The 27373-nt window shown below is 46.5% G+C and overlaps 1 protein-coding gene across 8 annotated transcripts in view; it reads left to right on the top strand.

Annotated features, from left to right (window-relative positions):
- The window catches only part of LOC119442054 (proline-rich protein 36-like), a 47887-nt gene extending 21923 nt beyond the window's left edge, over window positions 1–25964 (top strand). For 5 of the 8 annotated variants that reach the window (XM_037706767.2, XM_037706768.2, XM_049661846.1 and 2 more), the window contains 4 exons: window positions 3568–3745; window positions 4148–6230; window positions 14394–14788; window positions 24721–25964. In XM_037706767.2, coding sequence (XP_037562695.1) covers window positions 3568–3745; window positions 4148–6230; window positions 14394–14788; window positions 24721–24797 — 2733 coding nt within the window. In that variant the 3' untranslated portion in view covers window positions 24798–25964. Of the gene's footprint in view, window positions 1–3567; window positions 3746–4147; window positions 6231–6370; window positions 6450–14393; window positions 14789–20435; window positions 20489–24720 lie in introns of those variants that run through there. The other 3 variants (XM_049661850.1, XM_049661849.1, XM_049661851.1) reach the window with 3 other exon arrangements.
- The last annotated feature ends 1409 nt before the right edge of the window (window positions 25965–27373 follow it).

Raw genomic sequence — 27373 nt, 5'->3', positions numbered from 1 at the left:
CACACATGCTCTTGGGACAAAGGAACGACCACACAGTAGTGCAAACAATCAAAAGGGCATTTATTGCACCTTTCATACACTAATGCACACTAGCCGAATTAGAACCAATAGAACATTCACATGGGCGCGCGACAAATCAAGTAAGTCCGACTCACCGCGACCAGATAGCGAGCGAATACGTTCGCCCCATGCAATGACACCATCGCCTAGTCGTTCACGTGTACGGTCACGCGAACGGTGGCGCGTTCGAACGATCCGTGTTCGTCTATACCGGTGCCCCGCTCCGAGCCACGCGAGACGTCTCGCGAAGCGTGGATCGGTGCACGCACGGGACGTTCGCGTCGCTCATCGATCCCCGCCCAAAGAGAGAGCGCCTTCGACCTTTTATTGCGATGGCAATTATATGGACACTCCAAAGCAACGCGCGCTTTCACGGGGAGTGAACGCACGGCGGAGAACAAACGCGCGTTCTGTGCCGTGCTCCCTTAAGGGCTGCAGAAGTAGGCGTCTCTTTCCTCCTTTACAATCACCATATATGTAGAGCAAACGCGCCTTCTTCTGACGCACGAAAGGCCGTGAGGGGGGGGGGGGGCAGGGAAGGGAGGCGACGTTTAGCTGCGGCACCAAGTGCCTATTTATATCAGAGGCTCCGGCAACAGTCACCACCGCCGCACGCATTTTGTGCGAACGCGGGCAAAACGCCGACGGCGTCGACAACAGTGCTGTGTGTTGCTGGTGCTGCTGCATGTTCAAGTTTGTACAGCGGATAAAACTACTATCCTTACTCCGTATAGCTCTCTACTAAGTTGCTATCGCAATTGATGCTTCGCCTTTCGGGTGAAACTGCGACAACTTTTTTCTCCCAAGTCACCCCGCCGTTCGGTGGCATTAGCATCGCGACACTCGCGCCATCTCTCGTAATGCGCCGCAACCACCACGACCGCCGCTGGCACTTAGCCACGCGGTGAAGCCGGATTACAGGAGACGCGTGAGAGTCGCGCATCCCCACATCCCCCCAACCTTAAATCACTACACATACTCCGGCGAAACATCTCACAAGGTCTATCAACGTGTGCGTTGCGAACAAAAGTTAGTACATGCGACAGTGGCGCCGCCGAGGAAATGTCCACACGTTATCCACAACATGCGAGCCGACATTGTCTCTGGGGTTCACCGCTGGCGTCCGTTGGTCACAGCATCAGCTCTGTAGATCCGATGGCACGACTCCAGCACAGGACTCCAGAAACGGCGACGCAGAAGTCGGTACGAGCAAGCGTCGCTCGCGCCGACGTGCCCTGCCGGCGAGAGCCGCTGTAGCCGTTGGTGACTGCCGGCTCTTTTCCCAGCCGCCGAGGGTAACGAGCCGGACACAGGCGGCCGCCCAAGTCGCTGCGCTGAACTGGCCACAGGCATCTGCATCGCCTGGGGTAGCGCGTTCGTAGGCCGGGGCAGCAGCGCAGACGATGTGCAGGTGACAGCAAACCAGGGGTGACTCCGCTCACGCTGTGTACACTCAACGCACTCGACAAACACTAAAGTAGTGCAAGGGAGAGGAATTCGGCACACGCATCGCCCACGTGGTACGATGTTCAATTCGGCTAGCAAAAATTTCGGGTGGCATTTCAGATGCTAAGTTCACGTGAACAAAGCTTGCTTTCTTGAGTCGAACGAGTAATTTCAATTCGTGCGAGGCTAACTAAAATGAGGGAAGCAAAGTGCGACACCTCAATACAGCGGTCCACCAGGTTGTGTCCCTCCACGTGCGACAGGCGGCTTTGTAAAGCCTTAGGCCTAATGCGTCGCTACTTTGAGAACAACCGGCATCCCCCCCCCCCCCCCCCCCAAAAAAAAAAACACCCAAAATGGGCACAAGAACAGGCAGCTGTGAGGAGACGTTAGCTCTGTGAGGTGGTCCTACCCCGCTCGGTGCACACAGCATCCGAGTTGACGGCGCCCACCGTCCCAGACGGTGTCGGAGTGCCCGGTGCCAGGCCGCAATACCAGTCAGCCTGTAGTGGCACCCGTGGCCCGCGGCCATCCGGCTCCCTGAGCCGCGACTTCCGAAGTCAAAGAGATAGAAGAAGCTATTTACATAAGAAATTCGGACCACCCACGAGGCTTCCGTACTCACTCGCTTCAGGCTTGCCAATGCTCCGCGGGCGCTAGGCCTCGCTCTCCCAGGATGCAGACCACGTGGCTCTCGTACCGACGAGTGTACTTCAAAACACTCGCGAAAAGGCTTAGCATGTTGAAAAGTTCAAACACGCTACAGCAACCGTCGCCTCGCTCAAGAAAGCACACCGCCGACACTAGCTATCAAAATCCACGCTAGGACTACGCTTCGGTTAAAACATCTCGAACCGAGCAAAACTGTAAAATTATCGTCCGATGACCCAAGAGCCCCACGTTGGGCAGCCAGATGTGGGATCTCACACATGCTCTTGGGACAAAGGAACGACAACACAGTAGTGCAAACAATCAAAAGGGCATTTATTGCACCTTTCATACACTAATGCACACTAGCCGAATTAGAACCAATAGAACATTCACATGGGCGCGCGACAAATCAAGTAAGTCCGACTCACCGCGACCAGATAGCGAGCGAATACGTTCGCCCCATGCAATGACACCATCGCCTAGTCGTTCACGTGTACGGTCACGCGAACGGTGGCGCGTTCGAACGATCCGTGTTCGTCCATACCGGTGCCCCGCTCCGAGCCACGCGAGACGTCTCGCGAAGCGTGGATCAGTGCACGCGCGGGACGTCCGCGTCACTAATCGATCCCCACCCAAAGACCTTCGACCTTCGGCCTTCGACCTTTTTCTCTCAAGTCACCCCGCCGTTCGGTGGCGTTAGCATCGCGACACTCGTGCGATCTCTCGCAATGCGCCGCAACCACCACGACCGCCGCTGGCACTTAGCCACGCGGTGAAGCCGGATTACAGGAGACGCGTGAGAGTCGCGCATCCCCACAAACGAGACTAGACAAGATAGGCTTGATCTCAAAACTGACTTTATACAGCAAGAGATTGACCCAAAGAAAGGTTTTTCGCATTGCTGTTTTGCTTTACAGCCAGTTGCGGGTTGGCGCTTGTTCCATCTGGTCTTCCTCTTGTCCGTGTCCTTGTTTACATGAGCCATTTTAGAAGCACTGCACCAACTAGCCCAACATCTTGCTCTACTTGTTTATGTGTATGTTTGCATTGAGGCACGAGTTTCACAATTTTTTGTCTAACGAATATTGTTGCTTTTGGAATGAATATCGAATAAACTGAATGCCGTTGTGAATGCAACTAAATTAAATTGAAGTTTGACTATCTAGAGGAGTCCTGCTGATAAGCCTTTCCGGTGCACACACGAAGTCATCTGAAAAATGGAAAGGATTTCAAGCGGTTGAAGGAACAGGCAAGCCACCTTCTGAGTGAGATTACGTGTTTTCTATTGTTTTGGTGTGTATTTGGCTTGAATTGACAACATTGTGGTCTGATTAAGCTTATCATGGCCCCTTGAGTGGTAGGGGTACTTTCGGAGCAATGCCCTGACACAACGCCGTACATATGCTGCAGGTGGAGTGCCCAGGCAGTCCTGCAAAGGTTGTGGCGGCAAGTACCAGTGTAGAGCGGAAGGACAGTGGCGTGCTGTGCACGTCAGTGGGAACCATCACCGAGCCCGATTGTCTAGGGCCCTGTGAGCCCGGAACCAGTGTCACTCTTGAAGGCATTGTCTGGCAGGAGACGGAAGGCGGTGAGATGCACCCCCTTGTACTGTAACCTTACCTGCCTGTGTCTTCTATTTCATGAGAGATGTAATATATTTTATTATGGAGGTAGCTGTTTAGAGCACCTTATTCAGTTTCCATGACCTCTGTCTCGGGTAGAATCATTGTGTTTGTCATCTCTGCTGAAGTCATCAGAAAGTGAAACTTACATTGGACCTCACCCAGGATTCAGTCCTGGGGGTGCAGCATCATCGTGCCATTCTTGTGCTGTCATCATCATGCCATATTACTTTCGTCTGCTGAGAGGATAAGTTTGGTTTTAGAATTTGGTCCTCTCAATGTTGGGCCTGATTAGCCACAGATGACAGCATTAGCTCCACTGAAATTACCTTTGTATTTTGATAACCTTGAGATTTTGGTTGATGCAGGTGTGCTGGTGGTGAACGTGACATGGCGAGGCAAGACATACGTGGGCACCCTGCTGGACTGCACAAGGCACGACTGGGCCCCTCCACGGTTTTGTGAGTCTCCCACTAGCGACTTGGATGCTAAGGGTGGCCTCCCCAAGGGGGGACGTCCAAAGAGGGCTCGGGGTGATGCCGAAGCGTCGGCCCGCGCAGCTCCTGTCCAGGGAAAGCTTCGCAACGGGAAAGGGCGCCGATTTGCAGTCCCCTGCAGTCCAGCCAAGAATGAGGGTCGCCGCCGGAGCAAGCCACCAGAGCTGGAGCTTAGTCCTCCCGACAAGAAGAGGGCCCGGGCGCGTAGTACACCCACTCCTGAGGCTCCCTGCTCCCCGGCCCTCATCCTGTGCCCGGAGCCCAACTGCGGCAAGAAGTACAAACACATCAACGGCCTGCGCTACCACCAGAGTCATGCGCATGGTTGTGGGGATGCAAAGGGGGGTGAGGAGGAGACTTCTGATGGTGGAGAGGAAGGCAGCCGGCCCCCCAGTCCCGATTTGGCACCTCCGGCTGAGGAGGCCCCTCCGACGCCTGCACCGGTGCAGGTGCCACCACCAGCACCAGCACCAGTGGCAGCAGCAGCATTGTCAACAACACCAGTGTCAGCGACACCCTCCCCCGCACCCCCCATGCCCCCCACTTCCCCTGTGTCTGTCACTGTCAGCATCCCCACATCGCAAGTGTTTTCATTTGTGCCAGCGAGTGCACCACGAGCTTCCACTCCCCCGCACCCATCTGTTGTGTGTGGTCCTGCAACCCCGTGTTCTCCCGAGTCACCCCATGCAAATGTTGCACCCTCGAGTCCAGCAAAGGTGCTCACAGCAACTGTGGAGACTCCTCCTCTGCAGTCTGACCCCAACCGACCCCACAAGAGACCTCACAAAAAAAGCAAGAGCCGCAAGCCGGAAGGCAATGGCTCAGTGGTTATGCAGGATGAGGTAGGGCCTGAAGGTGCACCGCCTTCCCTCACGGAGTCTGGACCCCCACAAGAGCAGGCCCCACCTCACCTGGAGGAGAGTGTTCAAAGTCCAGCATATTCGGACATATCCGATGATGCTGCTCCTCTATTAGAAGCAGCAAAGGATAAAGAGCCTCCCCGCACATCCTCCGAACTGTATGGTGTGTACCCTTACTTTGGGCAGCCCCCATACCTTCTTCCTGGGGTGCAGGCACCTGAGGGAAAGCCTGTGTCCATAGCTGGACCAGGATCTTCAGTTGAAGAAGACTCAAAGAAGGATGTCAGCAGTCGGGACAAAGCAACCAAGGAAGCTGGCACTTCCCGTCCCCAGGAAGGGAAGAAGCCAGACACAGACTATCCTCAGTTTCCCCCTTATTCCCTGTGTGCTGCTAGCCCCTTTGTGCAAGGGGCTCCAGGATTTTCTTATGACCCATACCGTGTACATTTAGTGGATCCACCCTTCAAGGAAGACAAGGGTGCTGCTGCTTCCCTCAAAGAACCCACTGTAGATAAGGCCCCGCCACCCGAGAAGGCTCCCCCTCCTCCAAGACCATCAATGACACCTCGCCGGCCATCTCCTGAGCCACCGCCTGCGTTGACCAAGGACCTTGAATGCAAGGAGGAACCCAAGGCGGAGACCAAGTTTGGTCCCTATGATTCGCTGTATGAGCGGCGGTTATTTTATCTTCCCCCTGAGCAGGCAGCGCCCCCTCCTGCCCCTCCTGCAGAAATTGTGCCCAAGGAAGTTGTGCATCCTCCTAAGAGCGTGACACACAAACCACCACGCACGCCCAAGGAACATAAGGAGAAGGAAACGGGTGGCCAGAAGCCCACCATGGAGACAACGGGCCCGCCACCACCTGCCAACTATGCCTATCTGCACCCAGGCTACCTACCATCGCACTTCACGCCACACATGGCCTTTGAGCCGGTGTACCGGAGCCTGTCTACACCGTATGGAGCGTCTCCCTACCTGCGCTTCCATGTCCCTCCCCCCGAGGTACCCCCACAGGCGCCGGGACCACCCGTAGCACCGCCACAGGGACCGCCAAAGGCACTAGACCTGCTGCACCAAGTGTCCCAGCACTATGGGTGAGTCATGCCCAGACATCTGCACTGCTGCTCATCACCTGAGCATGCTACGTGTTTCCATGATATCAGCCACGTTTGTAATATACTGTGCTTTATTTATTTATTTGGTTTACTTTAAGAATATTTGTTTTCGTTTTTAGAGTAATCTTGAACGTGCAATGAATTCCACCTATTCAGAGGGCTTATTGCAAGAGACGGACATTACTTGCGAAATAAATCACAATATCCAGGTAGCTATAATTCAAAAGAATGACTAATTAACTTGCTAAATGTTTACTTTGTTACATGTTGAAATGATAAAATTGAGCAGTAGTGAAGTCTTGAAAGTGCAATGAATTCCATCTATTCAGAGGGCTTATTGCAAGAGACGGACATTACTTGCGCAATAAATCACAATATCCTGCTTAGCAGAAATTCTAATAGTAGCAGCAGTTCTGACCTCCCTGCCGTTCCTCTCCTTGCTTTTTCTCTCTCTCTTTTCTGCACCTTCAAAATGTGTTGCAATATATATTGGCATTTCTGTTAACAGTTTTACAAGAGCCTCCCTCTAACAGTTCGGAATAATAACTGCAACGCCAATGCATATTTTAATATATTTTGGGGACACGTCTCAAAAGTGATGCTAGTATCGGGATTTCTGCTAGGCATATATGGTTTCACTACATCTCACTTTCATTCTTGCAGTTTCGACAAGTGAATAATTAGAAAAGGTTATTATTGTATATTTTTAATTAGCTACATCACCATTTCACTTTGTCAAAAAGTAACAGTCACCTCTTATAAAATCCAGTTGAACAGACAAAATTGCTTTATCTTTCATAGGTGATCTTGAAAAAAATTAGTTTCAACTAAAAAAAGAAAAGAAACGGGAACGAAACACACAGGCAGATACCGCTCTCAGTGACATAAAAATATCACGTGATACGATACGTGTGCATGTGCAATCCACTCTTTTAAAATTTGTGTGATTGCTGCATTGACACGAAATTGGTTGCTGTTTTACAGACAGTGTACAACACAGATACATTTTATTGCTTCTTTTATGCTAAAAAAAAAGAGAGAGAGAGAAGAAAAAGAGCGGGCTCCGTGAATTTTATTGCTGTAACAGCACACAGTGGCCATGCATTCTGTTTTGTAATGGTATGGCATGTTCTAGTATCTCCAAAACTCGAGGTTACACGTCCTCTAACACTAGGTGCACGGAAAGACAGTGCGTGTGAGGCCACCAGCCATGTCGGCACGCCCAACCTTCACACCTGTCACAGATTACCATGGGCGTGACACCATGCTTGTTAATTTAGTTAGTAAGTGAATGTTTGCAATGTTCTGTGTTTGCAGTTTGCTCAGGACCAGTCATTTGGCATTTGCCAGCTTGTTTTCAAGGCACTTGTATAAATGTCCAGGTAGGCGCCCGCGCGGTAATTCATTTGAGCGCCAGCAGCCAAAATGTGTTATCCCTCATACCATGTCAGTGGCAGATGGTGCCACCATGTGTTCTCACACCCAATATGAACTCTGCGCATCCAAATACATTTGCAGACGAATTGATTATTTGAAGTACACCTACAGTTGTGATGCTATTTATGGAGCAGGAGATGTGTTCATGTTTCCCTGTGCGGGCGTGACACCATGCTTGTTAATTTAGTTAGTAAGCGAATGTTTGCAAGTTTATACCGCCGATAAAACTACTATCCTTACTTTGTATAGCTGTCTAATAACTTGCTATCGCAATCAATGCATCATCTTTCGGGTGAAACTGCGACTTTTTATGGCCTAACCTTTTTGTCATTTGTGAATGCTTACTAACAAAATACTATCCGCCAGGAATGCTCTGGGAAATTGTGAACTTGTGCTTACTCCTGAAATTTCAAAACCTCGAATTAACAAAGTTTTTCGCTGCCGGTGCAAGTTCGTTATATCGATGTTTAACTGTATAACGAAATTCTCAATATAATGAAGTATTTAACTTTTTAAAACTTCTTGTCCATAGGAACACCACAAATTTTGAACCTCAATGTAATAAAGCGGCGAATTCACCTGGTCATGTCCTCTGAAATCTCGAAGCGCAAACCGAGATCATAACTGAAGAGTGCGGTGTTGGGGCAGCGTATTGCACATTCGTATTGATGCGCTCTACACCGCAATGTGTTCTGTATTCCAAGCATGCGCTGCAACAGCACCAATTTGGTGTTTTTGTTGTGGCCAATTATCCCTGCCTCATGTGGCAATAACAATGATAAACATGAGTAGCGGTACCAGTACAAAATGCAAAAGCATCTTGCCGTCATGTTCCATATGAAGTCCAGCGGCGATCAAATCCCATCTTGCATTGCATGATGTAGGGTGAGCAAAGAATAATGGTGGCTTGAGGCACACAACGGCGGGTGGCAGGAAAGGGGGATGAACGCGTGATGACGGGATCAAGAGCATTGGGGGCCTAGCATTCTAGCCTGATCGTGGCTACGCATGGCTGTCAGCGTGGCTAAGTGCATTATCTTGAAGGTAATCTGTGACAGGTGGGAAGGCTGGGCGTGCCGACATGGCTGGTGGCCTCACACGCACTGTCTTTCCATGCACCTAGTGTTAGAGGACGTGTAACCTCGAGTTTTGGAGATGCATTGAAGCAAGAGGGGGGGAAACAAAGCGCTCGGTCACCGCTGCTGACACTCTTCATCACACCACTACTGTGACAGCGATTGTTCGCGGTCATCGAGTGAGATCTGTTCATGTTTGCCTGCGTGCGCGTGATATTGTGCTTGGTAATTTAATTAGTAAGCGAATGTTAACTGCAATTTATACCAGTGATGAAATAGCTGCACCAATTGCTCCAAGAGCGATCCTGTGCGCCAAGCCTGTGCCAAATGAAGCTTAAAGGACCCCTCACCAGGCCTGACCATTTTGAACTGACAAGCGCAGTGCATACAATGCGCATTAATGATTGTGTATGCTAATTATTACATCCCTACACGCCGCGGAAAGAGATTAAATTTCAAACCAAACACCGTTTGCCTCCTTTTCCTCGCGGGCGCCGTGCTATTTGTTATCTGTTTAATCTGTTGCTTAACATTTGGAGAAATAATAAAACCTACAAACCGAATGTCTGCATGTTTTTGTTTTACTTCGTACCATAGCAAGAGAGATGTACTTCCATTTTGTCTACTTGTGCCCATGTCATGCAGGCGTGCGCAGAGAATGAAACTACATCATTTTCTCCCGTGTTCCAGCGCCGTGATCATGCACTTTCATCCTCTCACGTCTGCCTCAGTGCTTGTGATTGTGGCACTGACTTATATCACTAATTAGGTGTTCTCGTGCAGAGCGCGATAAATCGTCTGCTGCGCGAAATGAGAGAAACACAACAGCTCGGGCATGTGAGACCGTCACCGGAAGTGCACCACTCAGCAAAAATGCAAGAGAGAGGGGAAGAAAAGCAAAGGCGGGGCCCATGACATATTTGCCACGCAATCCTCTGGCTCCAGTTTGGGAGAACGCAGGGAAGGAATTTAGCTTGCAAAAGCTAGGTGGGACAAGTGTGTCTATGTTGGTGGCAACGCTGGCCTCCTAAAATCATTAGTTCACGGCACATCAAATATTTTTATAGTTATCCGCTGGAAGCCTCCAACCATAGGTGCCTCGATAGATAACTTGAAATTGAGCCTAAGGGCCCATTCACACTTGCGACTAGGCGAGGTCGCGCGACCAAGTTAGTCGCAAAGCGACCAGTCGCAAGTGGTCGCTTTTCTCGAAATGCGACTGTTTCGGGCCAGTCGCTCACTGCTGGATTTTTCAGTCGCAGAACAGCTGAACCAATCATATGCGAAGGAACAGGACGTCCTGTATACGCTGACGCTTATTTTACGTGGCGATGACATTTCAAGCAGACGTGAACGGCATATCGCGAGACATTTCGGCTGAGCGACTCGTCGGCCGCATTTGTCAGTGTGAACATCGTTCGTCTTGAGTAGCTTTCTGGTCGCCAGTCGCAATCGGTCGCGCGACCTCCCCTAGTTGCAAATATGAATGGGCCCTAAAGGATGCTGCCATCGCCATTGTCGTCATCATCATCGTGGAACTCAATGGAGCAGCCACAATCGTGGATATAGCCGATGCCGTCAGTTCTCCATTTGCTGTTGACACGCTTTTGTGGCATTTCTCTCTGGCATAAGTTCCAATGTCAAGGCACTGTACTCTGTTTTCATTTGTGCTGGAGGTATTTCTCGTACTAGTGTGGCACAGAGCTCGCTTAAGGCCGATGTCGGATCAAAAAGAAGCTTCGAATAGTGTTCGGTGGCACATTGTTTGGCGTAGTTGTTAGCAATATGACAAAATTTACTTATGAACAAGGACCTTCATTGCAACCCTGCATGATCGGAAGAGCAGTGTTCATAGTTGTAATTTAATCAGCTTTCACATTGTCACGGTTGTCACCCGTTAGTCGTCGGCGCGAAGTCGATCGACGTGGTTTACAAGCCGGTTGGTCGTTCCGTACTTGAGCGAACATAGTGAAAGAGTCAGAGTCGGGAGTAAAAAAAAAAAAAAAATATTTATCAGCATACTGGGTGGCACTAGCCCCCTGACGGCTTCTCAGCAGCTCATAGGTTCAACATCTATACTTATTAGCAGGGCCTAAAACCTGTGCTTAAATAGCCTCTCCTTTCCCTAGTTCCCTATGTTGGGGAACTGCAGGTATGCAGAGTTCACCTAATTATTTCATGACTCCTCCCAAAAGTCTTGGCCGCGCCCCTTTTATTAGGAGCCGGGGAACGGTTGATTCCCCCCCCCCGCTGTCCAAGGTCATGCCCCTGCACTGCACCACACGGATGCACACGCACAGACTTGGGTTCGTTAATTGGCGTGTCGCTATCTCAAAACTATATGCCGCACCGTGGGACCACGATGTTTTTGACGCCCATTAATCGGCATGTCGATGACTTGAAACTATGCCGCTCCGTGACACACATATTCGGCAGCATGATTATGCAGGAAAGATTGTGCACACTAGAAGAAACCTGTAGACGTCTCCATAGTAAATTAGGTTTAGTCGTGCACATCCAAGGGCGTGGTCTTGTTGACAGGCTCTAGCTTTGGAAACTTTTTTTTTTGCTTGTTTGAAGCGCGCCGAATGTATAAATGCCTGTTGCATCTCTTAATCGTAAAAGCGGCTTCATAATGTGATATAAGCACAGGGAAAGCCATTCTGTTAAAGATTAATAAACTAGCTTGGTCATTTGTAGCCTGCATGCCTCATTGATGCGCCTAAAGCCAGCTCTGCACTACGTTTATTGCTTATTTCAGTAAAATTGAGGCCATATCTGGCATATAGCACATCTGTGCCAAAAGTGCTTGTCGCTGCGCCAAAGTAGATTTCTACCTGCGTGAAAAAGTGAAATGGCTGTTCTGCCACTGTTACATGGCCTGATAAGACTACAATCCTTACTCATAGCCTCCTATATACTTTCTGTGCCCGTGCAATCACTCCGGGAGCGCCGTTCAACCTCCTCTCCTGACCTCCTCGCAGGTCGCCCGCTAGGGGCGCTGCTACCCCAGAATAGTTCGCTAGCCGCCGTGCATGGTTAAAGGCGGGAAAAATTGCGTGTGCACGTTTCCATTAGTGTCAAATCGAGACAATATTAATTTGCCTCGCCTGCCGATGGTTTGCTGGGAGACCACCTTTCTGCTGCAGTCCACGGCTGGGAAAAAAACTTGCCTTCTGCCTTGGATTGCCGCGGTGAGCTGCAGCAGGGTACCCTATTGAAGGACTGTGGCAGTGGTGACACTGTCAGTTCCGTATTGAGGACGTCTAGCAGCAGCGCAAATGAGAGCCTTCTGGCCGAAAAGAAGACATTGTGGTCACGAGTGAGTTGTGCTACTTGAAGTGGTTTGATAGGGTGCTTTGCGAGTTGATACCCAGTAGTATGGCGTATTGTTGTGGACCTGGATGCACCTCGTACAGTAAGAGAAAGGTCCCGGGCATCTCATTTCATGAAATTCCGAGCGATGAAGAACTTCCAGAGAAGTGGCTCCAAGTTTGAATGTGTCAAACGTGGAATGCCTCAGATACTTGCTGAGAGAGATGCACTTTCGATTTGTTCTGACTAGAAAGCTCTCGTCTGACGCCAATGAATCTTTTTTTGGGTGGTTGAGGAGGTCAGCTGGAAGCAACGATCAGACAGACTCACGGGCAGTTTTGTGCGGAACAGAAAAGTCTCTGAAGACAGGCATTGCGTCAACATCGACAAACAGCAACGTGATGGACACGGAAGATAGCACATGCTCGTCGCTACGCCGGCAACTGAGCGTAAGCACTACGCCAGAACCATCCAAAAAATTTCCCTAAGAGGCGACAGCAGCGCTGTTCAACCACATTACCGGGCGCAAGGAAACGTTTCGTTCGCCAGAATGTGCAGCACTAGCGATGGTTGGCGGATACCTATCGAGAGCTGTTAAGCTGTTAATGAGCGGGTGTCTTGCAAAGAATGCCTCAGTTTATTGACAAAGCCCAAGCCCTCGGCGCCATCAGATTCTCCGATTAGGCTTCAAGACAGAAGCCGTCTGCTGTATCGGTCAGACGAACTCGTAGTTGTGCTGAACTCTTTGCACAAGTAGGTTGAAGTAGTGCTCGCTAAGCTAAGAAATTTTACGCAGCCGCTGAGGGAGACTGCTGTGAATGCTGCTCAAGTGCTGCGAGAGCGTGAACTATGTAATTGTTCAGTGCCTGAGCACCACGAGAAGCTGTTTGAGATCATGGTGACAAAGTTCTTCCGCCCTCTATTCACTAATTTTGTGCTGAAGATAACGGACAAGAACGAAATCGCAAAAGTTTTTTCACAGAAGCCCCTGTCATGAAAGCTCCACAAACTTTAAATCCAAATGATGGCAATAAAAGCTTTTGTTGTGCAGTTATTAGAGCCGACATTATTTTTTTTCGACACTGACATACAAAACATATGTAATAATAAGCAGAAGGAAAATGAAGCTTCATTCTAGTACAGATAAGAGCTGCATGTGGTTTTCCTTTTATCGTTCTTTTCTTTTGGAAGAAGCAATGCGCGGCGGCCTGTATGCTTCTGTGTCGGCGTTAAACGCCCGGAGATGTTGTAAAACAGTAAAATCGGCACCGGTAAAAAAAAATTGTGTGATATATAGTTATGCTACAGCGCACGCCGCCGTAGAGCGTCCTGTATTTCTATTCTGGGGTAGCACCGCCAACTGGTGGCGAGTGACGGCGCTAGGCGCGACGACCGGTTCCTTGCGTTCTCGGCTCCGATGGGCAGGCATGAAGTATATAGGAGGCTATGCCTTACTTTGTTTAGTTGTCTAATACTTTGCTATCGCTATCAGTGCTTCACTTTTTGTGCAAAACGGCGGCTTTTTTACTTGTAGAACCAATGCTTGGAACAATGCATAATGGGTACTGAAGTTTCGGACGGCGTACCCAATCTCAATAAAATTCGGACCCGATATGCACGCGCAGTGTTGCAGATTTACAACATCGCGGTCGGGACCAACAGATTGTCTCCCGTTGACTTCCCGTTGCCTCGCTTTCATGCGATTTCAGCACCGAGTTTTTTCTGTGGCGTCCGACGGGTTTTGATGTTGCATTGGTCCGACTGTTTGAAGAGCGGTCCGCTGGCAACGTCATCCCACTGCGGGCACTACAAGCCACGGCAGTGGAGTCGACGCAAAAGCTTCACAAGCGTACCTTCATACCTTCGATGTAATGATATCATCAACATGGCATGAAACCATATCATTGGTCGCCAACACACAAATTCAATAAAATGATATCTCTCCCTTTTGTCCCTTTTCCCTCCTTTCTCTCTTTCTTTTTGCCGGATAATTTGGAAGTCTCACGGCCCCTTCTCTGCAAGAAAAATTCATCTGTGGTTGTATACATTTGCATGAATGGTCGAATTTCAACATAACGAAGTGCCAATTTTATTGACTTCCTTTTGTCGAGGTTTAGCTGTGCTACCTCTGCTAATTTAGCAATTGTGTCTGTTGCTAATGGGGTGGCCAATGAGCACACACTAAAAGCAGTATTGCTCAAAGTGTGATTTGTAAAGTCAACCAAATATACCTGGTGGAGAGACAACAGCCCTGGTGGGCCTTCCTAATAAACAGGGTCTGAATCATGCGTTGTTCTGTTCTCTGTTTGCGCAGCAACCACAAGATACATGAGCTCCAGGAGCGTGCAGCAGCTTCGCCATCTCCACATGTGGCTGGGGAGCGCCCTCCAAAAGGGGGCCCTCCCGAGAAGGGTCCTCCGTCGCGGGGGGTTGGAAGTGAGGGGTCATCCTCTGTGGGGCCTCCCCCTGTGGTGATGGGGGGTGCTGCCGACCTGGCCAAAGGTGTGCTTGGGCCAGGATCTGCAGCCATGGGTCCACAAGGCCCTGGTGGCCTTCCCCCGGGAGTGGCAGTGCCTCCTGGTGGTGTGACGGGGTCGCCCAGCACTGCCACTGATGGGTCGTCCCGATCACCTCCACCCCAGAGGCACCTTCACACACACCACCACACCCACGTGGGAGTGGGGTACCCCATTTACGACCCATATGGAGGTATGTCCGCGTGGGGGTAATGGGCTCCCGGGAACAAGGGAAATGTGAACAATGCAACAGGTGCCCCCCCCCCCCCCCCCCATTTTTTTTAATGCACTGTTTGTGTTACATAAATTTAATGTGTGGGGAGAATATCCTTGCCTTTTGCATACTATTCCGATGGAATTTCAATACATTAATTAAAACAGACAAGCACGGATGAATGATCTTATGTGCCATTCAGATGCTGTTACAGTTGACTTCTGTTAATTCGACCCTGACGGGACTGATGAAATTGGTCAAACTATCCAGTGGGCCGAAATGAACAAGAGGGAGAAAAAACACTAGTTCATTTGGTAGTGTATGCCTCGATTATAACACATCCCCGAATCAAACGTGTGGTACCACTTTTTATGAGTAACTTTTTTCTTACTGCTAGAAATGGGCTCTTGTTCGGTCCTTTTATGTTTTAACGTTTTATTTCAAGACGTAGTAGTCGCAACGTATATCGCGATACATAAAATTATAGCCTGATGACTGGTGTATTGAATGCATGTAAAGCAGTAAAAAATGCTTGAGACAGTTTCTCAGAATTCTTATGGGAAACTTCAAAGAAGGACCTCGGAAACCTTGGCAAAAGCAACAATTTGCTATTTTTAGTATAAGTACTGAGAGTTAAAACAAAAACAAAAAAACTGAAATATACAAAATATGTGCCTGCCTGGCTCTTCCCAACTTTTTTGGAAGTTAGATTACGCAAAAATATTATTGTACAGATTTGTTCAATCAATACTAGCCATAGTGATGCCCATGCTATGCAGGAAAGCAGTATCTTTGTAAATGTGAAAACGGCTAAGTTCCTATTTTGCAGGGAGCACTTGTTTTCGCTAATGGCAGCAGGCACCTGGTTCAATTTTATTGAATTATTTAGGTTCATGAAGCAATGGTCAGGTCAGGGAGCATGCAGAAGCCTCCTCATCCTTGTATACAATGAAATCTCGATAAAACGAACCAGGGGACCACGGGAAATTGTTCGTTATTCTGATAGGTCATTATAGTGAAAGCCCCGAAATTAACCATTTCGCCCATCAGTTTATCAGTTGTCACCCACCGTATGAGCTGTTCACGAAGACGTCGCTGATGGTTTTCGATCTGCACTGTTGCTATTTTCTATAGATTCCATTGCCACGTACCACTGCAGCACTGTATATAGAGTGGCGTGCACAAAAAAGATGCTGACGAAAGAAGAAGCTCCATGTCGCCTATGAAGTGAAAAAAAAAAAAGTCCTCGTGTTTTTTTCCTCCAGCTTCGTCTCGGGTTTTCTAAACCCGTGCGCCGCGGTGTCCGCTTTCTGCATCTTGTCGTCTGCTGGCCTACTGTTCCGGCTGCTGTAAAGGATACACGGAAATCTAAGTATTTCCAGATTTTGGAATGTTAGCTCGTAGCACTGAGTCGTTGAGGGTAGAATTCTTTTGCCAAATGCCACCCCCCAGTGTTGATTTCTTTTATTGCTGATTTAAATTCTTTGAAAGAATCTATTTCGAAAAAAAAAAATGGTCGTAATTTTTTAGGGTGACTGTAAAGTGACGAAAAAATTGTTTGTGTTGTAAAATACACAATGTTGATTCATGAATAAGAAGATAAGCTCACTGAAAAATGGTTGTGTGCCCATCCGGAAACCGAAACAAGTGAGAAGCATTCGTCTTATCACCAACAAAGTGCGATAGAGCTTTCGTGGTCTCCAAAAAAGGAAACACAAAAATGGCAGCATTGTTTGTGTATATACGCACCTGCCCGGGAACAGGTGTAATCGCGCCGCTGTGAGCAATAAACGATCGAGTAACAAGTGATCATCCTTTGAGAGATTTGAAACCAGATAGCCATCAGTTTAGCGCGTGGCGTGCAACAAGCGGGAGCCACCGCAGGAGAAAACTGAAACTTGCTGCCGCTGCGCACGCGCGTGCCCGGATGCGCGAGCGATAGCTGACACCCCATTGCCATTAAAGAAAAGAAAAGAAACGGAGAGGCATCGGTGGAAGTAAACATTCCTCGTATTCCCATCAAGTGGCAGCACATGCCAAGCGAAAGAAATGATCAAAAGAGGCACAATTTTTAAACGTTCAAGAGAGAAACTTTAATGAATAAAACAAAATTTGAGATCCTGTGGTTGGGGCCCCTAGTCCAGGGCTCACTGGTACGAGCGGCTCACTGGGCTTGGTCCAGGAGAGCCACTTGGCTGTCCTGATCCAAACGATGACGTACATGTAGGTCATTGACCATTTTGACGGTGTTTGCGGAGGACGTATATGTACGTCATTGACCCTGAAAGGGTTAACATGAGGCGGAAACTGAATAACGACCGTTATTCTGAAAAGTTTTTCTGTTTTATTTCTGCAAATCCTGACAATAGGAAGACAAGCGCATTAAAAGAACCAGCCGCGGCTACCTTATCCGTATTTTTTCACTCCAACATGTTTTTTAAATTGCCTCTGTGAACACAAGTTTGTTGTACTGCAATATTTTTACATTGAAACTATAAACAGTCAGCAGGTGATTTCTGATAAGTTCGTTAATCTGAAAATTTTGTTAATGGGGTGTACGTAGTAACAAGGTTTCACTGTATTGCATTTGATCAGTTTTTCTGTGCAAGCAAGCTGGTCTAGTGCGCGTGCAACTGGTGCTGGAGGCTCCACGTGCTTTGTTCAGTTTCCATCCAGTACTGTATATAATGTGGAGTGTTGCACAATATTGTACTGTATTGAATAAGGGCACTTGTACAGGCAGTGTTCAAAGTGTAAAAGATTAAACTGCTAGTTAAGCTTTGGTTGAAGGTCTGTCTGAAATCAAATGCATGCTCTTAAGAGTGTGCGTGAAAACTCCACACACTCCGCCCGACTGGAAAGATTGCTAACCTAACCTGTACATACACTGTCGAAACGCTTATGGATAACTGCAACTCACAGTGGGAAAAATAATGTTGCACTTAATATTAAATATTAGACGAACACAATTGTCAAAATAACAGGCGCTCATGAGCATCTATTGTTGTTCGAGACATTGTTAAAACTGCCTAGATTTTTCCATACACCCCAATCTGCCGAAAATTCTCAAATCTGAGCAATAGTTAAAGTTCAGTCATTATTTCAGACGGTGCATGGCATTGCTAAAAGTATTCCAACGTAAATGTTTAAGAATGTGTTGAAAAACTGTCAATTAAATTCATCGATTTATATTGGCCCGGTAAGGAAAGAGTTAGAGCAGAAAATTAACCTGAATATTGCATTAGAGCTCCTAAACAAAGTAGAAATCAAATGTGCACTGAATTTTTTAGCAAGGAAAACGTAGCATGCCTCCGATTCTGGCAATAAAAAAAAAGAAAATAAAAAAGAAAGAAACCAGCGAACTTTACCTTCACAGAATGGAAATCTATTTACCTAATGTCCATCGTCATCATTCTCAGACAGCACTTTATCACTGTCTATGAAGAACCACAACATGCTCTGTATGCTTCATAGCACGTTTGATATTTTGCATTTATCAAACGTCTCTGTAACAGTTGCAAACGGAATGGTGGCCCACATCTTAGACTAACCACTTTGATAGTTTGTCCTCCAGAATGCAAAGAACACACAATGCAGTGGGTTGACAATAGCTTAACATGTAAAATAGCTTATTGTTATAATGTGCTTTCGTAATATGACTGAAAGTTGCGCATTTGTCACCATCCTTGGTTGCCATCCTGCGGTGGCAATAGCAATGATGCTGGCTAGGCTGGCTTAGACTGTAGGCTGTTGCGGATGCCGTAAACACAGTTTTGGTTTCGAATCAGATTGCACCGTCCAAGCAATTTCCAAAAACATTTTCATGGGAACAAAAATATGTGCATTAGAATCGACTAAATACTGTAATAATTCATTATGGGGAGCATACTGATTTTGCTTTTAAGATCTTCCTAGGGCAGGCCGAAAATAGATGTCTTGGACAATTTTCTTTTTTTTTTTTTTTTTTTAATGTGTGTCCGACACATTCACTGTATCCTGAGCACCACCGAGTGGGTCTCTGCTGCTATTGGAGTCACCATTGAAGTCACGAGTGCAGTCACCATTGGGATTGGATGCGTGCATGATAGCCAACTTCGAATTATTCAGTGAAGGCTATTTTCAGGATTGAAATAACAAATATTTGGTACCATAGATATGTATGGGCACCGGCCGGGACATTTGATCGGGATTGAATTAACCGGGAAATCTAAATAACTGGATTCGAATTAACGGAAGTCTACTGTACTACTTACTTATTTATAATCAATTTAGCCAAAGTGAAATTTCGTTGCTGTTGGCATTTAAAGAGACTAATGTTTAAACCCATGCAAGGCTATTCACTGCAAGTTGGAAGTGTTCTACATGCCGTATTTATTAATGTAATGCCTGCATCACCATTTTGGACTGCGAAAATTTGGGGAAAAAAGTTTAACTGCATACTCGCATGCTGATTCATTCCCGCAAGCCGCTACAGGATGGCACTAGTCCGTGTCCGAAAAATAGGTCGGCGACTGTAAATGTGTTCATAGTCAGTCGCCAGTGGTTGCATTTATTTGCGTAACAGTCTGAGCGCAGTTTGAGGCTTCAGTAAGTTGCCATAAGGCAGCCTCATGTAAGGCCCCCACAATGTAAAATTTCCAGAAAGAAAGTGCAGGCCATACACGAGTAAATATGGTAGCTTAGGAACTGAATACAATAAAAGCTCAATGAGTTTGATTTCACGGGACCAGTACAAATATCTGAGTTATCTAAATGTCACGTCACTGAACAGACAAAACAATTAAGAAATGTTCACTGCACCAGTATACCTTCATATAATGCAGAAGCTTGTCTTTGTGCCCTGTTCTGCAAAATGCGGTGACTGTGCTGGTCCTCGACTTGTTCTAGTGACATAGCACTTGCCACCTGTTAGGAAAACTCGCATCTAACTGCCACAAACGGTTGCAAATGTCGCAACTTTGTTCACATGCAGCAGCACACAACAGTGGCATGACGCATGTCTACGTCCAAATAAGCATGCTTTGCACTATCAACCACCCCTCCTTTATTTCACTGCTGGCGGCCAGTTGGTAACATCATATTTTATTGCAATGTATCCTGCAAGTTTCAATGAGGTTGCAATCTAAGTGTGTTGAATTCTTCTTAGCAGTAATTTGAGTAGTATCAGTTGCATAGTATGCATGGCGCTGAATCAAATATGCATTTAAAAAGTATATGCAAAGTATAATGTGGTTCTTCTTTAAGCAAGTATCGATATGTGTGCCGCAGGTTCTGGTGTAGTTTGGCAGTTTTCCGTCACCGAGCTCTTGGGCTTGACTGAATTAACTGGTTTGTGGCCATATATCACTGCAATATGAACCAACTCGTCCAGCAAGTTTTATTGAGACATGATTACTAGCATAACCAAGACAGAGACTAAAGAAAGAACAAGCCTTTGATGCCAAAAGATAATGCATATATGATCAGCACCATACAGCAAGTTCGCATTATCTGGTTTTTCAAGTTAACTAGGGCTGAATTGACAAGCTTTTACTGTACTGCTCCTAAGAAAGGGAGAGCCAACCGATCTGGTCATACACTCCGCGCCATTTCAGTCCCCTAATCTCATGGCGCCCTTGGTTTGTAGTGCCCCCAAGCCCATGGAAGCAGGCGCCACCACAGAGACCCTACCGTGTGATGGTAAATAGGACTTCCCTTCTCTGCTTAATGCAGTCAAACTTGCAGTTCCTGGAAGAGGCAGCAGAGATTCAGAGATAGGCAAATTTGAAGGTAGGGGGAATAACGGGAATAAAAAAAAATTTTAAAGTATGTTTTTGCTTCTCCGCGACAACAATGTTTTAAAAAAGAAAATGCATTTGGATATACAGTCATTGTTAAACAGCTTCCAACACATTTTGAGAGTGATGAGATCTGCTGCTAGGCCCCCTGCGAAACTTTTGTAGCTCTCTGAGGCTTACGAGAGTAAGGGGCACTGTTCTTATTAGGCATCTTTGGCACAATGCTACCACCTGCCGACACCCTTGTTGTCCTCTGCCCACCGTGCAGCTTTTAGCATGCTAGATTATCTGCACAGGCACATGTATGGAATGGATTAGCAATGACTTGCAGGTGGGCTGAACAGTATCGGTAACTGTGTGTGGTGGTGCTGTGCTAAAGCTGTTGTCTCTAGGGTTTTGGAACAATGAAAGTTCTGCACTGTCTCAATGACTTACATAATGGTAGGATCATTCGCATGTGCAGTGACCTTGGGACTTTTGGCACCAAAGATTAGACTACTTGTATTTGGGGAGCATATGATTGGCTTTCTAAATGATTGTTTGTCAGTGAAATAGCATGCCAAACTTGCAAAAATTGCCCTCTCCATCAAGTGAAAGTACTTATACAGGGTTTTCAAAGTTAAACTAACACAAATTTTAATAAAATTGCTATTCTAGCTATGCAAAATCTGCTTGCACAGGTAGGTGGTTTATGCGTTTTGCGGACAGAATTTTTGCAACTAATTATTCACCAAATGCATACTTAACAAAACTTTTTTTGCTATCACAATTATGGTGTTTGTTTATATTTGAAACGATAAGACAATCGTATTTGAAGATAACTTCATGTTTGATTTTCCTGGAGTGCTTTTGTTCCGATATATTCATCATCAAATTTGACACTCAGTTAATTTTGCATTCAGGAGCATGGATACCGGCACGACATCAAGTCCCCATGTGAAGTAGCTTACTGCATGTGGCACATTGTTTGCAAGCTGGGCAAAGCCAATAACAGCTGCACTCTTGCTCTCGGCTGCCGAAAGGGATGACAGTTTTTCCCTTTCCCTGACATTCCCTCATGGCTTGTCATTGCATAAAGATCCATATCCCTGAATGTGAAATTAGCTGGCCGAGTGTTAAATTTGATAATGAATATCTCGAAAGAGAAGCGCTCCAGGAGAATTAAACATGGTGAAGTTGTCTTCAAATACAATTTTCCTGGTGTTTCAAATTTTCAAATTGCGGGGACACTCGACGTTCACGCGTCCCCTGATATAAGTGTATACCGTAACCGTAATAGCAGAAAGTTAAGCTTTTGTTGGTTATGCGTTAGATTACTCTAATTCGTTGCAAAATTTGTGTCCATTAAAAGTGTATAAACTAACTGTGCAAGCACATTTCGTGTAGCTAGCATAGCATTATTAAAATTAGCACTAGTTTAACTTTGAAGACACTTTGTACTGCAAAGCTTGGTTCCTGAGTAGCTTGAATGCCCATTCTAGTTTCTAGACAGCATGACCTTTAACTGATAGATGTGCAGGCCCAACAGTGAAACTCTTTAAGGTACTCTTGATTTTTCCTTATATCTCATAGTATACATCGTGTTCTTAGCACAAAGGCCATCTTATGTTTTTACCTTCCTGGAGCATTGGGAGGAGAATGGGCTGTCACAGACACTCTGTTCGCAGCAGGCTTCCACCACTGTGGCAGGTCTCACATAATCGTGTACGCTGTGGGACATATTTCCAACATGATGGCAATGGCATTATAACAGTTTCCTCAGCTACAACTACAGGCGAATGTATGCTAATGTCCCTCCTTCCTGAATGTTATGTGTATTTAAAGTGCCGGATCTGTTGGCTCTGTAACCTGTTTCTTCAATCAGCCATGTTTGAGATGATGGACAGTGTTACTACTTCTGTTAAAGGAAATGTGTTTGCGGAGCAAAGTAATTTATAAATGGTAACATCTTTGACATCTCATTCATTTCGTAACAACCTGCAAGTTCCAAACTTTGGCATGTTGCCCCTAGAAGGCTTGGAAAAGCCGGTCATCATGCTCTTAACTGTTAACTAAAAATTTGTCATTTTCAGAGCTATACCTTACTGGACTTTTAATGACTGGAGTCGACTGCCGTATAAAAATGAAATGTTATGCGCTTTTCTGCATAGAAATACACTTGTGTGCGTACAATGATGGGCCATTCTAGAAACTGCCAGTATACCTTGCGACTCACAGCTGCTTATTTCAGAATATTTTGTTTTTCTCTTTCATAAAAGGAAGTAAATTGAAATCAAGAAGTGTGGCATTGAGCTGCAGACAGCTGTTGTCAGATTCTGCAGTGCTTGCTTTTGAACCTTGTCCAATCTAATGTAATACAAGTAGACAACATGAGCGCTTCTGGGCTCTGGAATCACAATATACTCACACCACCTTGTCTGCACCGCTTAGTCAATTTATTGTATTTGCACGAATGTACTGCTAGGAGACACTTCTGATGACTCTGGTAGTTCGTAAAAAGCTACACTTATAACATGAATGAAGAATCTGTAATCAAGCTGTATTTTTGTGCTTTGAAGGTGGATTTTTAGTGTGCGTGATCCATTAATGCGAATTGTAGCCACGCAATACTGCCCACAGATGTGGCAGGGCCTGTGCTGAATCTCATCGTGATAATGAGTTGTCCGTCACGCTGTGCCGGAATATTTTCGCAGAAACACGTTGTTGTAAACGAGTAGCAAGGTGCACATGTGCCGAGGTGGTAGCGTTTGTGCAATGAATCCATGTGGACGCTCGTCGCCGTAGCGAATCGGGTCATTGGCCCAAAGGTGATATTAAAAGCCTTCTTTTCTGCAGTGGGATTCCTCCTTTGCACTCAATGGACTTCATTGCATTGTGTTGCACTTTTAACAAACCTGCACCTCCTGCCATTGAGAGGTTGGCTTCTTTGTAAAACTCAGTAACCTGGTGGCTGAGCAACTGCTTTTTTAAATGTGATACTATTGGGAAAAAAGAAAACCTCAGTCACTTTATATTCAGGTTATTGTTTGTTACTTGAGGAAATGCTACAGGCAGGCAATAAAAAAAAAAAAAAGAAATGAAAAAGACGCATTATATTCGTGCAAGGATGGTATTGTTTTGTCCATGCTTGGCTATGCCAACGCTTCATACGACTCTTCAGTTAATAGTACTGTGCGATAAACTATGGCGTGCTCTCTTATGAAAGTATTCTGGTGTAGTGTTACTGTTTGAGATTCTGCCATTCGTTTTAGCACTACTTTTGGCATCATCAACTGTGAAATAAGCTGATAGACAATAAAGGCCAGGACAAACAATATTGTGGCAGTTTGACCTTAATTTTTATGGGTGAGCTTATTTGTAACAAAATAGATAAAAATAAAATTAAAACAAACACTCTAAGTTTTAGTTAATACATGAACTGCAGGCAAACTAAGCTAAATAGGCTATCTGAATATTTACTTTGACAGTCCAAAACATTCACTTGAAAGTTGCCTATCAGACAGAGGCAATTTGCATGTGTATCATTAAGGTGTAGCCCTTGCTTGTGTAGATGTAAAAGTGTAACACAACCAAACCTGAACAGGGGAACATCTGTTGAAAAGCTTGCTGTGATATTCATTTCCTGGCATTTGCTGAGCTGACCAGAGCAAAAATGATAGAAAGGTGCCATGACAGTTATGGACATCCAACTGAATTTATATTCTCCATAAGTGCTATGACATGGACAATGGCATTGTTAATTTCTGTTTTGGTTCTGGGTTTTCCTTTTGGTATGTTTAGTATTTTCATCGCACTCGGGTTGTATGTGTCCTGTGAAAAATAAACTAGTACGCAGGTCAGTGCTGTGCCTGTCAAAATATGAAACCAATGTGAAAGTGAATTTTGGTTTCCATTCTTAACTTATCAATGTTTTCGCACTCAAATTAAGAAAGTACAAAGGGCAGGTTCATCAACAGGAGGGTTACCTAGCAAGCATTTATAAGTGAGGTCAGAGGCCACTGCAGTAATTGTTTTTAAGTGCTGATAATATGTTCCCTTTAATATGGTGCACCTTGCATGTTCATGACATGTCACTAACTAGCCTTGCCAGCGGCTAACATCTGCCACCGTTTTCTGCTTTGCTTCTGTTTGCAGCCATGATAGCAAGCCAGCAGGCAGCTGCGTGCGCCGTGGCAGCCTCATCAAACCTGCACCCATTTGTGCCCAAGTGAGGCTTCCCCACAGTACCTGGCGGGGAGGTGCGACGACCACCCCGATGTGTAAATAACCGCCGCTGTGTGTGCGGGGCCCGAACTGGACCGTCTGACGTGCAACAAGAAGGCCCCCTCCCTGCTGTGACCCTGCCCAGCCCCCTCACAAGCTTGCCTGCCCCGCGTGTGCGTGATGTGTATGTGCGTGTGTGTGCGATTGCTGCTACTGCCACTCGTGTGGTTGTGGTGTGAACCCAGCTCCCACCCTGTGTACATAGTGTGACATGACTGACCCCACCCCCATTTCTGTGGTCCCCAGCAGTGGTTTTAGACGCGTGCTCTCTATCATCACCCCCTCTGACACTGCCACGACAGCGCCGTCTTCTGTGAGGACGGCATCACCTCCCCCCTCATCCTGCTGCTGATGCTGCTTCTCAGATCATCTCGGTCACTTCGCTGGAGCCTCCAATCTGACAGTGCGAACGAGATGTTCACTGTGCCCCCCCTCATTTAACAACCCTCTCAATGTTGATGTGCACATAGAAGGTGTGGTGTGCTCGCACGCTGAGCAAGTTTCTCCAACGATGAAGAAAAAGAAAGGAGTGTGCGCTGATGTTGAGTGTTTTATAAGGGAGGCGGGGCCCTCCTTTTGACACCTTGAACCCTCCTTTTCTTGTTTTGCTTTCATTTTCTCTCACATTCATGGGCCTCCCCCCCCTCCTTTCCTTGCCCTGTTCAATTCTCCCGGTTTGGGAGGCTGTACAAAGTGTTAAATATTTCGTGCTACTATTTCATTGTAAGCTATAGTTTCATATTATCCACACCCCCTCTCTTATTTTCCTCCCCCACTTACTGCCTTGTCCATCCTGCTGTGCCTGGCTTGCAGCAGTTGTCCCTTCCTGCCCACATCCCCACCACTTCCGATATTTTGTTGGTGTCCTAGTGACTGTATTTTTACGAAAGGCAAATACAGTTGTGCCTTTGAGCACCTCTAGTCCTCTCTTGCAGCTCTGCTGATTGCACTAGGTAAGGAGGAACTAACTGCTAGGCACTGTCAACACACGAGAGAGACACCTTGGGGAATTGAAAAGCTCCTGTACAAAGAAGCGTCAGATTCAAGTCATGTATGTGCAGTGTGTACCCCAGGTGTCAAAACGTTTGGAATTACATGTTCATTTTTCAAACGTTTTTTTGGTGTCTGCCATTCTTGGTTTAAGAAAAACAAAAAACTGATTCTAGCCTAGATTTCAAAGGGACTGACAACTGATTGGAATGCGTCATGAGATTTGTGGTTGAAGGTAAAATAATGTACTTCATATTGGTTGAATGGAATAGGCAGTTAGCAATTGAAAGAGGAATTGTAATTTTCATCACTGGAAACTGTTTAGAGCAGAAAATCCTGTAAAACTACACGGTTGCAACACTCTGTTTTGGTACTAATGTTGCAGCTCCCCTCCCAACATGGCCACAGATTGATATACATAAGATAGCTGTAATTAAGAACACCATGCCTTTGTTTATGAAAGCATTCATTATATTTAATATAATGTGTGGATCCTTTTCAGTGTTACTCAAGAGAGTCTGGCATCCCCACACAATGTAAGGAAAATCTACGGCAGTATTGTCATGGCAATGAGTAGAACAGAAGAACTGGGTCCATTGGTATCTCTTACCACATGATGGCCTACACAATTTCTTTTGTGCGCGTGCTAGTCTTTGAGAACCACCCAGTGTTCTGTGATCTCCCTGCGGGGTACAATCTCTTTGGTTGAGTATACCCTTTTCCAAGCACTGAGGTAGAGTAATGGGCGATCACCTGGCTGGGAGCGCACTTGTACCTATTTTACCAGTAACAGCAGCTCTGGTCTGCCTCCCGCAGCCATGGTGCATGTTCTAAAGCAAGGCCATCTGTAGTTGGGCAAGGGGTGCCCAGAGACAACACCTAGAAATCTCTGTAGGACCTTCTTTTGAGATGAGAACCCCCACAAGTAACCGAGCACCAAGCCAGGAGAAAAACCCATTAGAAAAACTGGTGGGTTTCCAGTGGCACCTGAATTCAAACCCAGCACCTCTTGTATACAAGGCAGATGCTTCACCACTGCTATGGCCATCAATTCGTCCTGCTGTAAGGGAGATGTTGGCACTAAAGAGCACTAGTGGCAAAACTTCGTTGGCGTGGGAATTACCTGAGCTTAGGAGCTGTTTGACTGGAAATAGCAAATACTACAATGTGTGCATTATTGGAGAAGTAATTCAGCAGTTCTGAAAGCATGAGTCGCACGGGGATTGCCTTGATAAACGGAAGGTAACTTACAGCTGGGGCCACTCTTGTCAGCTCCTCTCTCATGCTGGTTACAATTGTTACTGTGCTCACTTATCAGTTTCCAGCACAGGACTTCATAAATGCAATTCGAACAGATCGCAACATTCTCGTAAGAGGTGTTCCCCGGTGTCTTCGTGTAACTGCTGCTGGATCGGGCACTCCACAGCGTGTTTTAGTTGCACAAACACAGGCACCATACAATCAATTGTCAGTCCCTTTATTTGAGATTAGTTTTACTCTACCGTAAGGCCTGGAATAGGGCCAAGATAAACCT

The sequence above is a fragment of the Dermacentor silvarum genome, chromosome 2 (genome assembly GCF_013339745.2).
Source record: "Dermacentor silvarum isolate Dsil-2018 chromosome 2, BIME_Dsil_1.4, whole genome shotgun sequence".
NCBI lineage: Eukaryota > Metazoa > Arthropoda > Arachnida > Ixodida > Ixodidae > Dermacentor > Dermacentor silvarum.
The sequence above is the reverse complement of the archived record's forward strand: the minus strand, read 5'-3'. Positions and strand labels throughout refer to the sequence as shown.